Genomic DNA, 15,000 nt, shown 5'->3' with positions numbered 1-15,000 from the left:
AATAGATTGGTGGTAGTTTCTGAAACGGCATGAATCCATTACTAAATAAGAGGTGGTCTGTCGTTATTTCTCAGTTAACAGCAGTGGGTCACGTCCCATATTATGAGGCAAAACAAGCCATCAGCCATTCCTCCGACTCTCTCTGACCTCGTAGGAATGGACAGAGAGTAGAGAGCAGGCAGAAGGGCTGAGAGTGACACTAAACGATGGGGACAGTATCTAAGAGCGTGCAAATGTCGCCATGGATCTTCTGGAGGTGTCACACTGTTGGACACATTGTTGGACCCAGGCCTGATGATGAGGGCTCGCCCCCTGGGAGATGAGTTTCACGAAAGAAGGAGTGGAGGAAGGGAAAGACTTTTAGGGCACGTTCACATCAAGCATGGTTATTATTACAATTGGATTCTGGTGCATTCACTGACTTGGTTAGTTTTCTGTGCAACTAATTGCACCAACATTCCTGAAAATGTGTGCACCGAGAAGGAATGATGAACACCGAAGAAACACAGCAAAATCTAGCATTTCCACGTAACACAAAACCAAAAAAAAAGAAAAAGGCAACAAAGTCAACTTTTCCTTAAACAAACTGATGGCATGTGCAAACCCCCTGAACTCATTAGTCCTGAATCACTCACAGTACAAGCCTGGAGATAAATTCAGCACATCATAAATCCCGTTCAGGACCTCTTCTCCATGTGGCAAACTCCTCTCTTTATCAGAGAGCTGCTGGCTGGTAGCTGCAGCTCGATAATGGCCTGGACTGTTTCCTGATCCTCGCAGGAAACTGGCGCTTACATTAAAGTGGCCTCTGTGTTGGTGAGTAAAGTCCATAGTGTATGTCTGAGCATGTGTGAGTGTGGTTGGAAGGTATTTGGCTATCATGAGAAGGCAGTTGTGTCTACTTAAAGAATTTGATTGAAAGTATTTCCTCTGATCTGTAGAGGTTATTGTGATGTTTTCTATGGTTATTTATGCTGAATGCAATCGAAAGCTACATTGAATTCCTTATTATAAAAAACAGTAGCAGACCCTGCTGGACCTTAATTGCAGCATGTACAAACTGGCATTCATAAGCAACACCTGTTACATTATTAAGCTGGTGTGAATTGCATTGAAGATCTGCCCTTGCTGGAATTGCATTGAAATGACATTTAAGTGTTGAACACCGTTTGAAAAATTACAAAATGTCATGTCAAAAATTCCTTCTTTGAACCTATATAGATAAGACTGATTCAGCGTGCCCGGCAGTAACATGCTCCTCTATGTGTTGGCTTATGAACAATTCTGATTATGTTGCAGTTGTGTTAGTTAGAAGCAGAGGTTGTGGACTCACCGTTTATGGTGGGAGCCTTCCTGCTGCGCCGAGTGTCCCGACGTCCTCTCCCTTTGTCCAACCTTTTTCACTTTTTGTAATGTCAATTCCAGCCCAGCCTCCATCCTCTCTCTCACTCACACACGCGCACGCGCACACACACACACACACACACACACACACACACACACACACACACACACACACACACACACACACACACACACACACACACACACACAGAGTAAACAGACAGCTGCTCTTGATGTGTGTTTTAGCTGGACATGCGGGAGCCTGACCAAAGATCTTCTTTTCCTGCAACCGTTCTCTTGCAGGACAAGTCCGTCAGTGAGGAGAATAAATTATTTATACACATTGTATGCGAAATAATTGGGAAAACATGAAGAGAAAAAAAAAATGAAGCCGGGGAACAAAAGAATTTTAAGGTTAAGTGTCTGCATGTATGTCAACAATGAGAAATTGAAAATACCCTAAATTTACCATATTTCCCAGCCAGAGGCCTTTTGGCTGCACTAGGGATTTGAACTGGCAACCTCTGAGTCACAAGGGCCCTGCCCTGCATGTAGGAACTGGAATCATCTCATTAAGAAATTCCCAGTATAGAGTGTTTATAAACAGCCTCTTGTTCATCCCTTGTGATGGATGGATGCTCCCTATCACTGGCTCTTCCTGCTAACTCCCCAACCCGCTTAACAATCTCTCTGCCACTGTTTCACAACCCTCTACCCCCCAAACACACACACACTATTTTTTTTGTACTGACCTTGCTTCCTTGGTGGGTGGGCCCTTACTGTTTTGAGTGTGTAATTGCATTATGTTTAATAGTGAAGGAAAGTGTGTGCGTGGGTGTTATGAGGGAGGAGGGGGCAACTGAGAGGCCAGTGTGAATCTACTAATGACAACAACAAAATAAAACGGCTGTCAAGGCCTCCCATGATCAGGCCAAACACAGTCATGGAGGGGGGGGGGTCGAGGTCAGGGAAGGCAAAGGGTCAAAGGTCAACATCAAGGCCAAGAGCAGGCCTTAACCTGGGCTGCTGGGCTGAAAAACTGGAAGGCGAAGAGAGTAAACTGTAGGGGAGGAAAAGCTCCCGAAATGTTTCTTCTCAAGACGAGCAGTTAGAATAAAATTCATAAAAGAAAGTTAACACCATTATGAAGATAATCGGGAGAATGCTGAATGACTCCAACAACAACACTTTACCCAGAGTAAAAAAAAAAAAGAACAGAGAAAAGGTGTTATTCATTGTTTAATATTTACAGCTCAATGACCCATATAACATTTAATAATTCTCAAAGTACAAAACCAACTTTTATTGTGCAAAAAAGTGAGAATAAAAATAAAATAAAATGTAAATGTGTACATTAAACATGGTAGTGAAAATCTGGGTTAATTGACTTTTATCACCAGTGCAAACAAAACTGGTTGAAACTAAACTGTTTTTTTGTCGTTTTTTTTAAGAGCACTCGGTGTAAGCATTAATTAAAAATTGACTAAATACAATTTACACTTGGAAAATGTTTTACAAAACATTTCTTCTTCAGACTCATCACTGCATGTGTGCAGCGGTTAGTGTCATCATAACTGTCAAAGTGTTGGTCAAATTAAAAAACTGGATTCATTTTAGAGAAACCGCTGCGTGGTCTGATCACCACGACCAGCAGGTTTCGGACATCTATATGAAGTCTGACATCAAACTGAGACTGTGACCTGGAATCACGAGAAGGAGTTCAGGTTGACAGGAGGAGTTTCAATCTACGTCCAACACCTAAAACCCTTAATCGTCCTTTTAAACCCAAACATTAAAATTGCAGCTGAACCCAAGTGAAAAACTTAAAGTGCTCATATTGGGCTTTTTGCTTTTTTTTCACAAACTGCTCCAAACAGCTCTATTGTAGTCCAGCCTTTACTTCCGTGACGAACGTGCGTCACTTTGTAACACGTTATAATGCTAGCCTAGCTGCTAGCGTGGCATGCCCACATTCTCTGCAACTGGCTAGCTAGCAGTACGCATGTGCGACTCCCAACAAAGATGGTACAGAAGTTAGATGCCTCACTCTGTAGCTAAAACAGAGAGCTCAACACACAGGGTGAAAAGAGGAGCTGATATAGTGTTTTCTGAAAATTAAACCACATAAACCTATTCTGGTACAACCTCTAAATACAATTATGAACCCGAAAATGAGCATAATATGAGCACTTTAATCTGTCACAGTCATAGAAACAAAATTAAATTTCTATATTCACAGTACTTTTGTAGATAAAAACATATTGTAAACATTTTTAGAGCATAATAAATAAAACTCTAAAATACAACTAAAATGTACAATTTTCTTTCATCCTGATTTGGTTGGAGATTTGGAGGTTTAATTGGAAGCGAGTGTCCGTTCGTGTCCCACTAGTACAGTCTCAGTTTTTTGGTTTAGCTCCCGATCAATGGCGTTGTCTCACCGTGATTGACGTTCAACTCCATCTTAGCTTTGCGGTAAATTATGAACTGGATGGAGATCTGAACCACAGCGTTAAGGAAATCTGAAGCAATCCTGGGAAAGGGTCTGAGAAACACACAACTATGATGGACAGAAGATACCATTTGACCATAAAATGACAAAATACTTGCTGACACCCTCATTTTTGGTATTAAAAACCATTTTCTTACTGTATAACAGACACTTACTCATTTGCTGTATAGGGTTAGATTAACAACTGGGCAACATGGGCCCTGGGGCTCCAGATTTCCAGCACTCTCCAGAGTCCCAGGTTCACTGTGTGAATTTTACTAATTTTATTAATTGCAAAGGTGTTGCATATATCTAAAGAAAAATGTTGCATTTAGTCAAACAACCTGGGCCCAGGTAATATTCCAGCATAGCAGTGCTGGTTAATGAGGCTGCCATGCAGGGGCGATTTCAGAAGTTTTATAAATAGGGTGGCACAGGGGGGACATTTTATCAGAATACAGCATAGAACATCTACTTATACAGGAAATATTGCATAGGATAGAGGAAGCACCGGGGGGAAATAATCATATTTCAGGGGGAGGCCGGTGCCACTTAGTGCCCCCCTTCTAGCCCCGCCCCTGCTGCCATGTACTGTATATACTCTGCTAGTGACTACTGTACCTAAAGACTTTCAGGAGTGTCTGCTGGTTGGCACAGTTAGCTTACAGTAGCTTATGCTAACTAATCAGCTCCTGGCTGTAGCTTCATATTTACGAAATAGACTGACAGGAGTGATATGGATCTTCTCATCTAACTCTTCATCTAGGGTCACAGCAGCTCCTCTGGTGCTGTACCATGTGCTAGGACCGACTGATATTCAGCTTTTAATAAACTGCAGAAGACCGAGACAGCAGAGCTGGGCTACGAGCTAAAGATGTATGATAATGATATTAAGAGAACCAAACTGATCACGCTATCTTTCCACTAGTACTTTTGAGAGCTGGCCCGTAAAAAACTACAACGCCCAGTCATCATCAGGTCACATGCTTCTGCCTTGTCTATGTTAATTAAAAACAAAAGCAGCAAGCACATTCATGCTTCAGTCAACCACACGTGTGGGCTGCAAAGAGACACATGGCCTCCGAGGGGCACCAGTGCAGCTTTTACAGGCTTGTTTCTTTGGTGGTAACAACTAATTTCCCTGTGAGTGCTTGGACCTTTAATACTATACTGTATATTGTGCTTCCACATACGCAGTCATGAGACCTTAACCCATCTGATGAAGTGTCCTCTCTTACAGCTCAGCACTGCCTAAAATGTAGCATGTTCGTGGGATTGAGACCAGGCAATGGCAGCCATGCTTTCTTTTCTTTAAAAGGATACAATGATGTCCAAGGAGAGGGTGCCGAGGCTGCCGATGAGCCACGGCAAGTGATGGACCATGTAGCTTCTCTCCCCCTGATCCACCTCAGGGTTCTTCAGCAGGACACTCAGGCCGTACGTGGTGTTTCCCAGGATGATCAGCGCAAACAGGAAGTAAGACACTCCATCTGTTGACTTCCTCTTGAACTGTGGGGAGAAATGAGAAGACCGGTTGGGAAGTGGGGAAAACCTTTAGTTAAAAGGAATAGAAAATGTTTTACACAGCCATCACGTATTTTCTACCAGAGTGATGTGTGCAGATTTCAGAGGCAACCGTCCATGCTGTCAGCAAATTACAGTATCTCACAAAAGTGAGTACACCTCACATTTTAGTACATATTTAATTATATCTTTTAATGGGACAACACTGAAGAAATGACACTTTGCTACAATGTAAAGTATTAAGTTTACAGCTTGTATAACAGTGTAAATGTGCAGTCCCCTCAAAATAACTCAACATACAGCCATTAATGTCTAAATCGCTGGCAACAAAAGTCAGTCCACCACTATGTTAAATTCCCATAGAGGCAGGCAGATTTTTATTTTTAAAAAGGCCAGTTATTTCATGGATCCAGGATACTATGCATCCTGATAAAGTTCCCAGATCCCAAGATCAGATTGATGTCAGATTTAGACATTAATGGCTGTATGTTGAGTTATTTTGAGGGGACTGCACATTTACACTGTTATACAAGCTGTAAACTTAATACTTTACATTGTAGCAAAGTGTCATTTCTTCAGTGTTGTCCGATTAAAAGATATAATGAAATATTTACTAAAATGTGAGGTGTTCTCACTTTTGTGAGATACTGTATATTCACTTGCGTTTCCATCTGCTCAGCTTTCAGTTACATTGAAATATGATGAGGATTCTTATTCTAATTATCATCATTATCCATTTGTTCTTAGTATTAGCAATAATTAATTGCTACCACTTACAGTGTGCAGCCAATAGTACTAAGGAATCTACGCTTCATAATACTCACATTAGTGTACATCTGGGGAAGTCTGGAAGAGAGATAGAGCAGTGACGACACAGAGCCGATGGTGAAACCAATAATCTCTTTAGGGGTAAAAGTCTGAAGTGACAGAGAGGAAGACACAACAACGTTACACCAGCAAAAAATAAATAAAAAGCCTGACATAACTAGTTCACTTCCCTCAGATCACCAATTAAGCAAATGACTCACCTTGATGTCAGAGGTTGAGAGCAAGGCGCGACTTCTGAACGCAGAAGGAATTACTTCCTGTTGGGTGCCTAACCCGGGCAGATGGACGAGGCTTGTGGTGACGCCCAGGACACAGGCTACACCCACCACATGCAAAACCCTCCTGCCTGGAAACAACGCCTGGGTTCAGTATCAATACTGGGAAAAACATCTAAGCACATTCCTCAATGGTCGCTGTGTTAAAAGGTCACCAGTAAGGGAACAAACTCAGCAGCAACATGAGGCATGTGTATGACATTATGACAAGGTACAGCGATTACCTTCTTTCTCTGTCTGGACTAGTGTTGGATCGTTGCTTATCAGCACCGATATGAGAAGCCTGTTCATTAAGCAGCTACATCAGATAAAACTGATCTTAGAAATAAGCAGTGCCTTAGTAGTAGCTAAATCATTATAGACTATAGCTACTGTTTTACAGTTGGAGATAAAATACATTTTTAGGGTGCCCAGATAGCTCAGTAGAGCAGGCGCCCATACATAGGAGGTTTACTCCTCGACGCAGCAGGCCGGGGCTCGACTCCGACCTGCGGCTGCATGTCATTCCCCCGCTCTCTCTCCTTTCATTTCTTCAGACACATTTTTCTGTCCGAGCCCAGCCCGTGTCCGACAGAGCAGTAACCGAACCCGACCCGAGCCCGACAGGCATTAAGATATTTATGTCCGAGCCCGACATAGTTAAAATCTCGTTTTTTTCTCATACTAATGACACATACGTTCGTTTGTGTGGAAAGCCCGCTTTTATTAAGCAACTGTAGGAAGGCATTCGGAAATGACAACAGATGAGCCCATCAGCGCACACGGGGCAACAAGCACACGTTAACACAGGCGCACACCTACATAATAAGCTTTTTTATGTGACCGAGCCCGACCCCAACCCGAACAGCAATTCTAAATATCTGTCTGAACCCGGCCCGGCGGATACCAACAGGCTCGGTTTGGGTATCCATCCTCTAGTTTTGGTAGGGCTGTGCAATTCATAAAAATTTTAAATCGCGATTACGATTTTGGCTACTAACTATCACAAAAACAGAGTAATTGAGAAAAAAAAGATTATTTTGCACATTACGTTTTGCGCATAAACTCTTATATTGTCTTTGTAAAAGTCTTCAGGGATTGGTTGATTGGTTTAACTGTTTCCCGTTTTTTTAACTTCAATGAATGAAACATCTTTCCAAAAGTCAATGAGTGATAGTGTTTAATAATCGTGATTTCAATATTGACCAAAATAATCGTGATTATGATTGTTTCCATAATCGAGCAGCCCTATGTTTGGGGTTATTCAATTCTATTACGTATGTTAACTAGAAGGGCACTTGGATAGTGCAGACGTTGCCATGCCCTATCTCGCAATATCGACATTCCGATTTACCTGTATTTTCCCAGTCGGTAACACATTTTTTAGATTATTTTGACACCACATGAATGCAGCACACATGCCCTATCTCACAATGTTATTGAGAGTGAAAAATAATTTGTGTATCTGCCCCGTGATTCAGATCCGCTCCAAAATATTATGGGTTCTTCCTTGGCTCATGCTACACCTTTCCACCAAGTTTCATGAAAATTGGGCCATAGTTTTTTGTGATCCTGCTGATAGTCAGACAGACCGCCACACCGAGTCAAAAACATAATCTCCTTGGCGTAGGTAACAAGGCCCTATGTGTAGTACACCAAATGAGTCACCAGGATGCAAATAAGGCTCTGAAACTCACAGAGCACAAAACGAGAACTTACTTCTTATCATGGGCATTTGGCAAATTGAGTAGTGAAAGAAAAAAAAAAAAAAAAATCCACTCACTTTCCACCATTCTGTTCCTCGTCTTGTAGTATATGTACATGGCCAGCATCAACATGTCAGCTATGATGTAATAAACGGCTGTATATGTCTGGATGACAAGGAGAAAGACATTATTTTTTCTTCACACAAAATCATTTTAATGGAATTCACTTAAAATGCTATTTGTAGCATTACTTGACATGAATAGTCAAGTAATTAGTCAGTTGACAGAAAATGATCAATAAGAATTTGAATAATCAATTAATCATCTCAGTGATCAAAGCACAAGCTAATAATTAGGTGGTAATAGCTCAAAATAAATTTTTAAATGCATACTTTCATTTCTTTGAATGAAAAGTTTTTTAATTTTTGGTTTTCCCAACTTCTAATGATCACTGCTCTTGACATTTTATAGAATTGATGAAAAACGATGAATCATAGCTTAATAGATCATAAAACTGTTAGTTCCAGCCCTACTCCGTCATGGGAAACACCTTCAGACTGTGAATAGCAATATATCACTACAAGTCACCTGAAGTGGAAGCTGGTCTGCCAAGAAGGAGCCCACAAGATTGCAGGTGTCACCTCCCAACCACAGCAGCAGAAACCAAATAGAGAGGGCACTGTCCATATTCCCTCTTTTACATGAGCTGTAGTACTGTCTGCAATCAGAAACCACAGACAGAATTATGTTGATGCTTAGATTAAAGAGCATTTCCTCTTGAGAGGCACAGACACCAACACAAACACTTACGGAAGTGAGGACACCATGAAGCAGAGGATGGACAGGAGGCCTAGGTAGATGCTGGCCATGTCCCTCGCATCCTGGGCACATTCCCCAAGCCCTTCCCAAACCCATTTGGTCCCATTAGGGCACAGGGAAGTTAAGTTTCCTTGAGTGGCCGATCCAAAGGAACTCCGCGTGAGGACTCCATCTGTCAACATATTCTTCTGGAGAGAAAAGGCTCCGTAAATATACAGTTTATAAAAATAAAAATAAAACAACTTATTTGGATCTTCAGTTCTCGGTACATCCCCAGCATACAAACAATGTTTAAACTGTGCTTCCAAGACAGCATACAATAAAAATAGCAAAAGAAAGAATCCAAATATCTAACCATACGGCACAGTTGTGGAGTTTTTGGGGGTTTCGTCACACACTTGATCAGCCATATAAACCATGGATGTATTATAAGAATATATAAACACCAAAGAGAACAACACATATCTCGAAAAAATGCAGTTTTCCAGTTTAAGACGGTGATAACAGGGTCAAAGGTTGTTGAACACTGTTGTTACGCTGATTAACGTTAGATTAAGATCAAGTTAAAGTGGTGATACGTGTGGCTACATTTATACATTGGGAAACGTTTTCACACTAAATAACGTAACGTTACACTCAACATAAACCACAAAATAAATAATCCAAATTATTTGTTAGCCACTTAGATAACGTTAGCCAACTACCACGACCTAATAAACAGTTGGAACTTGCCTGTGCCTTTTACGTCGAAAACGTCTACAAACTGCCACAATGGAAATAAATAAAGCAAATTTATCCTGCCCGTGAGGCCGCCGACATACCGAGAAGGTCCTTATTAGAACAAAAACTCCTCGGAGACTGAAAACAACACGGAAGAAGGCAATAAACAAGTTGGGTCTGTGAGCTGATTGGTCGTCAGGATGAAACGTCACAGCAAGGGCCTATCAAAATTGGCACGTGACTATCGGTTCGCGAGCCCTAACGCAAACCAGGCCTTCAAAATAAAAGTTTGATTTGGTTCGGGATTCAGGATTGTACATTTCGTCAATTCAATCGGATTTATCCCTCATCATGGGTTGGAAATGTGTGTTTCATGTTGTATATAATAGCGCAGGACATTTTAACACACACTGTTTCTTTGTCATGCGGTTTTTCTGATGTTTCAGTTTATCTGAGAGTCCCTCAGATCCTCCATCCAAAGGTCTCTTCCGTGACCCACGGTGTCCCACGGTCCAGGCTTAAGCAAAAAGGTGATCGAGCCTTTTCTGTTGCTGGCCCTCAGCTGTGGAACCGACTGCCACCCATAGACAGTATGCCACCTGACATCAGAAATGCCTTTTTACATTGGCCTTCCCGGCATTTTAATGGTCTTATCCTAATTAAGTGTTTGTCTTTTGATGTCATTTTAGCCTAAATCACTGATGTAAGTGTATTTTATTTTTTATTTTATTACCCTGTGGCTAATGCGCTGTACAGCACTTTGGTCAGCGCGAGCTGTTTTTAAATGTGCTATAGAAATAAACTTTACTTACTTACCTATACAACAATAGATCATCAAAAATAGATCATCAAAATAGATCATCAAAAATATATTTTATTCAACAAACGACTGTAATTGTAACGTTAATTGATCAAAACTCACTCGAATCGACTAATGAAATCATTATTCTGATTCACATAGTTCAGGATCAACATCAGTAAAACATTTTCTGGTCGAAACATAGCTGTAAAACATTTATTAAGGCTGTGAAACAAGCTTATGCGCTTTCATGTTATCAGAACTGGGTCGACTAACGGTGCCACGATTTGATTTTCCAGCGCTCACACATTTCACATACTTTCATCACATATCTACAAGCCTTGTTAAATTGTTATTATTTCGCTCAACATGGTAATTCAGTCATTAGTCCTTACCCGTCATTAGCCCTGAGGCCTCCTACTTCAACAAGCTTTGCATTTTAGTATGCAGCCGTGAAAAACAATACAGCTAATACCCAGGGCCATGACGTGGGCTTGTATGCAAATGTTCTTAGTGAACTTTGGAGGGGTTGCTTTAGGCTTTGTGTAGAAATCATTTAACAGTGACTGTTCTCTATTGTTAGCCTATATGCAGAGATTAAATCACAATACAACAGAGGTTACCTTTAATCATAACGACCTGTCCAACTTGTTTGCATGATAATTGTCAAGAGAAAACATCCTACCTGGAAGAGACGATTAGATCCGATGTCAGACTTTGAATTAAAAGAAAAAGCAGAGGATTCCAGGACCTATTTCCAAAAATGTCTGAGGGGATGCAAAATTTGTCAGCTGACAATCTGTCAGACTGACGACTCAGCACCTCACTACGCTGACGTCAGCTCGTGAGTTTTTTTGTTTTTTTTTTTAAATCAGGTTTGCTGTAAATCAAGTTCCCACTGTCCTCACGTGCATCTCGTAAACTGCGTTTCTGTTTAATGTGTCAAAGTGCTTGTAACAACCAAGGACTGAAAACTGACAATGCAGAAGCTGCGATATTTTCATGGAGTCAAGGCAGATTTTAACTTTAATTAACAAACTTAAAATATTAGACTTGCACGGAAAATGACAACCTTTAAATCAGAGCTAAAATCTTGTGTTCTGCACTGCCTTTGACTAAACCTTGAATACTCTCAATGAACCATCTTGCCCCTCTACCCTGTATTTGTCTCTGTTAACGTTTTAATTCCCTTTAAACATGTTTCTATTCTTTTAATTAGCATTTAAAAGTTTATGTGCGGTTTCTTTCCTTTTTCAAGTAAAGCACTTAAAAATATTCTATACATGTAAACTTGCCTTGCCAAATGTTACCTGTAACATCTGTACTTTTCGTACTGTGGTGTTATATAGTGAGGTCTATGGATTATCTAAACTAATAGGGAACACTTCTGTAAATAGATGTAGCTGTTAAATCTGTAAGCACCACAACTGAAATTCCTTTCACATTAATTTGTATTGCAGTGCATCTTGAAATCTGGACAAATTAAAGGGGGCATATTATTCTTAATTACAGGTTTATATTTGTATATTGATTTCACTGGAACATGTTTACATGCTTTAAATGTTTAAAAAAACATGAATATACCTGTATCACCCCCAGTGAAACACTGTTTTAGTGCCTTTCTCTTTAAAAAGGAACACGCCAACTTATTGGGACTTTATCTTATTCACAGTAACCCCCAGAGTTAGACAAGTCGATACATACCCTTCTCATCTCCGTGCTTGTAACTGTCTGACACCCCCCAGCGTTAGCTAAGGCTAGCACAGATCCTGGAGGTAACCGGTAACTAGCCTAATGCTCCGAATAAGTGACAAAATAACGCCAACATGTTCCTATTTATATGTTGTGATTTGTATAGTCACAGGGTGTACAAATAACAAGGTCATATGAGACACAGCCATCTTCTAACCATATACAAACTGGGAACTATATTCTCAGAAAGGCAAAGCACTGCTACTTCTGCTACTTGGGCGGAGTGATTTGCTAGCAGCACCTGAAGCCCTGTGGTAAGCATCAGAGAGCTCCTCTGGAGTTCGCTCAGAGTTGGAGTAATAGACAAAAAAATTACTAGATAGTAAAAGCATACTGACCTTATTTGTACACCATGTGACTATACAAATCACAACATGTAAACAGGAACATGTTGGCGTTACTTTGTCACTTATTCGGAGCAGTAGGCTAGTTGGAACCTGTTACCTCCAGGATCTGTGCTAGGCTTAGCTAGCGCTGGGGGGCATCAGACAGAGTTACAACACGCACGGAGATGAGGAGATGAGAAGAGAATGTATCGACTTGTCTAACTCTGGGGGTTACGGTGAATAAGCTAAAGTCCCAATAAGTTGGCGTGTTCCTTTAAGCTCGCCTCCCAAAAAGAAAGCCCAGTCTGCTCTGATTGGTTAGTGTTTCTCAGTTTTCTGCATCTGGGCTTGCGAAGTCTGCGCCGTCATTGCAGCCGGGGAATGACTGGAACAGCACTTTCTACCTATATATAGTACAGTTGTGACATCCAAATGTACGTAAATCCGGCCCGGCTTGTTTAAAAGGCACCGTTTCTGAATACGGGCTGTGTGCATTACTGTGATACTTTCAGTCTTTATATAGCACCTTGACCTGCTTTACAATTTAAAAAAGTAAATCTCACTCTCTTTTTTTAAGAGAATTTTTTGGGCTTTTCCGCCTTTAATTTTGACAGGACAGCTAGGTGAGAAAGGGGAGAGAGAGGGGGTTAGACATTAGGGGTGTGCAAAAAAATCGATTCATATTCCAATCGCGATTCAAGCTCTACCGATTCAAAATAGATTCATATTCTTCTATTCTATTCTAGATTCAAAATGTAATTACATTTTTTTTTATTGTATGTCTACTGCAATCACATGGGAAGAGTAACTACATTTACATACTGTGAATCGTTTTTTTTAACCGAGAATCGATTTTGAATCGAATCCTGAGCCTGAAAATCGATATCGAATCGTGACATTTTCTGAACCGTGCACCCCTACAAGACATGCAGGAAATAGTAACAGGTTAGATTCAAACCCTGGACCTCTGTGTCGAGGCATAAACCTCAGTATATGTGCGCCTGCTCTACCCACTGAGCCAACCTGGCCACAGTAAATCTCACTTTTAACAATATTTGATCTTTTAACCAAAATAATTTACGTCTAGATACCACCAAGGGTATGTGGGAATGTTTTGTCGTTTGTCTCATTGTAATTTGTGTGAACGGCTCCTTCAAGAGCTTTCCCAAACCTACTCCACACCACACATTTTCTTTCATATATTTCAAGAACAGGTTTTATTGAGGACGCACCCAAACATCTATACTGTAGGATTACCTTCGGTGGGCTAGATTCTCTTATTTACATAACGCTTCCACAAAGCCATACAAATACTTGGTAGGTTTCATGTCAAAGAATAGATATAATACATTAAGAACTGGGAACAGGGAATTCAAATGTTTTATAAAGCCATCGTCACAACAAATCTACAAATGCAAATGGATGATAGAAAAAAAAAGCACCAATCATTAACTTAACTACTGCAAAACAAGTCCTACTTCTGTACAAGCAAGTTCTTCAGTGTCCATGAAATAAGGAGGAAATGTAGCTCTTCTATGTTTCTTTCCTCAAGAGTTCTGATAATGTAGTTGACCATAATTCTTTCAAAAGGCAAGGATGAGATAAACCTAGCAGTTTGTACAGCGACTCTCACCCTTTAGTTTGCTGCGTCAAACAAAGGAGAAGTGTGGGACGTGAGGAAGACAGTTTTTCACTTCTTGTTTCTTTTATGGTTGGTTCTCACTTGATGTGGAGTACTTTCTCATCTGTTTTTAACCGTTTACGTCTTGGCTGTATGAAATCCCCCTCAGAGTCGTCTGTGTCATCCTCCTCCTTTTCCTTTGTGTCTGGGGCCTCGCTTTCAGGTGTTTCAGGGAAGCTCTGCCCCGGGAACATCTCCTGCAGCTTCTCCTCAAAGTACAGGCTCACTGCCTTGCCGGATATCGCCATCTCTGATCCCACCTGCCGGAGGAGGAAAAGGGGGTGGGACAAGAAGAGGGTGAAAAGTGATAAAGAGGAAGCCGGGGGGTGAGAGTACCGTTGAGCAGAAGAAAAGAATGGGTTGAAGCAGGGAGAAGGAAGAGGAGAATGAGGAGACAAATTAGATCTGGTTAAGACTCCTGGTGGTAGGGTGGCCCCGGCTCAACGTTGCTGTACAGAGCAGAGATATCCTGCCGCCCCGTCCCACTGTGGCTCCATTAAGAATTTCCACAATGAGGCTGTATTCAAGTACTTCCATACAATTTAAGGGTCTGTGAATCAAGCAGTAGGGCAAAAATAAAGTATCTGCATTTTTAAAAAGGTTGTTGAGTATTGGTTGTTTAATACCAATTAGAGGATGAAAATTTAAAATAGTTTCAATACCACTGACAAATAAAAACAATTATGTAGATGTGAAAAGAAAAGAAAAGCCTTAATGCCTTTCCAACATCCATTGACGTCCCTCAACAGACCGCAC

General features: G+C 40.9%; 3 protein-coding genes across 9 annotated transcripts in view; all 3 read right to left on the bottom strand.

Annotated features, from left to right (window-relative positions):
• nr1h5 (nuclear receptor subfamily 1, group H, member 5) overlaps nucleotides 1-1,426 on the bottom strand; it is a 24,120-nt gene extending 22,694 nt beyond the window's left edge. For all 3 annotated transcript variants that reach the window (XM_039800362.1, XM_039800364.1, XM_039800363.1), the window contains exon 1: nucleotides 1,334-1,426. The gene's annotated coding sequence lies outside the window, so the exon portion shown is untranslated. The remainder of the gene's footprint in view (nucleotides 1-1,333) is intronic.
• Nucleotides 1,427-2,790: 1,364 nt separating this feature from the next.
• Nucleotides 2,791-11,280, bottom strand: slc66a1 (solute carrier family 66 member 1). 2 transcript variants are annotated; one of them, XM_039801844.1, is made up of 8 exons: nucleotides 11,171-11,280; nucleotides 8,958-9,154; nucleotides 8,736-8,865; nucleotides 8,225-8,312; nucleotides 6,388-6,533; nucleotides 6,184-6,276; nucleotides 5,159-5,344; nucleotides 2,791-3,843 (listed from the first exon to the last, which is right to left on the bottom strand). In XM_039801844.1, the coding sequence occupies exons 2-8, from the start codon at nucleotides 9,146-9,148 to the stop codon at nucleotides 3,757-3,759; spliced, it is 921 nt and encodes a 306-aa protein (XP_039657778.1). In that variant the 5' UTR covers nucleotides 9,149-9,154; nucleotides 11,171-11,280; the 3' UTR covers nucleotides 2,791-3,756. The 2 variants fall into 2 exon arrangements, with proteins under 2 accessions (XP_039657778.1, XP_039657777.1); XM_039801843.1 differs by lacking the exon at nucleotides 11,171-11,280 and adding an exon at nucleotides 9,699-9,847.
• Nucleotides 11,281-13,761: 2,481 nt separating this feature from the next.
• The window catches only part of trim33 (tripartite motif containing 33), a 37,554-nt gene continuing 36,315 nt past the window's right edge, over nucleotides 13,762-15,000 (bottom strand). For all 4 annotated transcript variants that reach the window (XM_039799650.1, XM_039799651.1, XM_039799652.1 and 1 more), the window contains one exon: nucleotides 13,762-14,504. In XM_039799650.1, the coding sequence (XP_039655584.1) occupies nucleotides 14,283-14,504 (222 nt within the window). In that variant the 3' untranslated portion in view covers nucleotides 13,762-14,282. The remainder of the gene's footprint in view (nucleotides 14,505-15,000) is intronic.

This window comes from Perca fluviatilis, chromosome 5 (genome assembly GCF_010015445.1).
Source record: "Perca fluviatilis chromosome 5, GENO_Pfluv_1.0, whole genome shotgun sequence".
Classification (NCBI taxonomy): Eukaryota; Metazoa; Chordata; class Actinopteri; order Perciformes; family Percidae; genus Perca; species Perca fluviatilis.
This window is presented reverse-complemented; position numbering and strand designations above follow the sequence as displayed.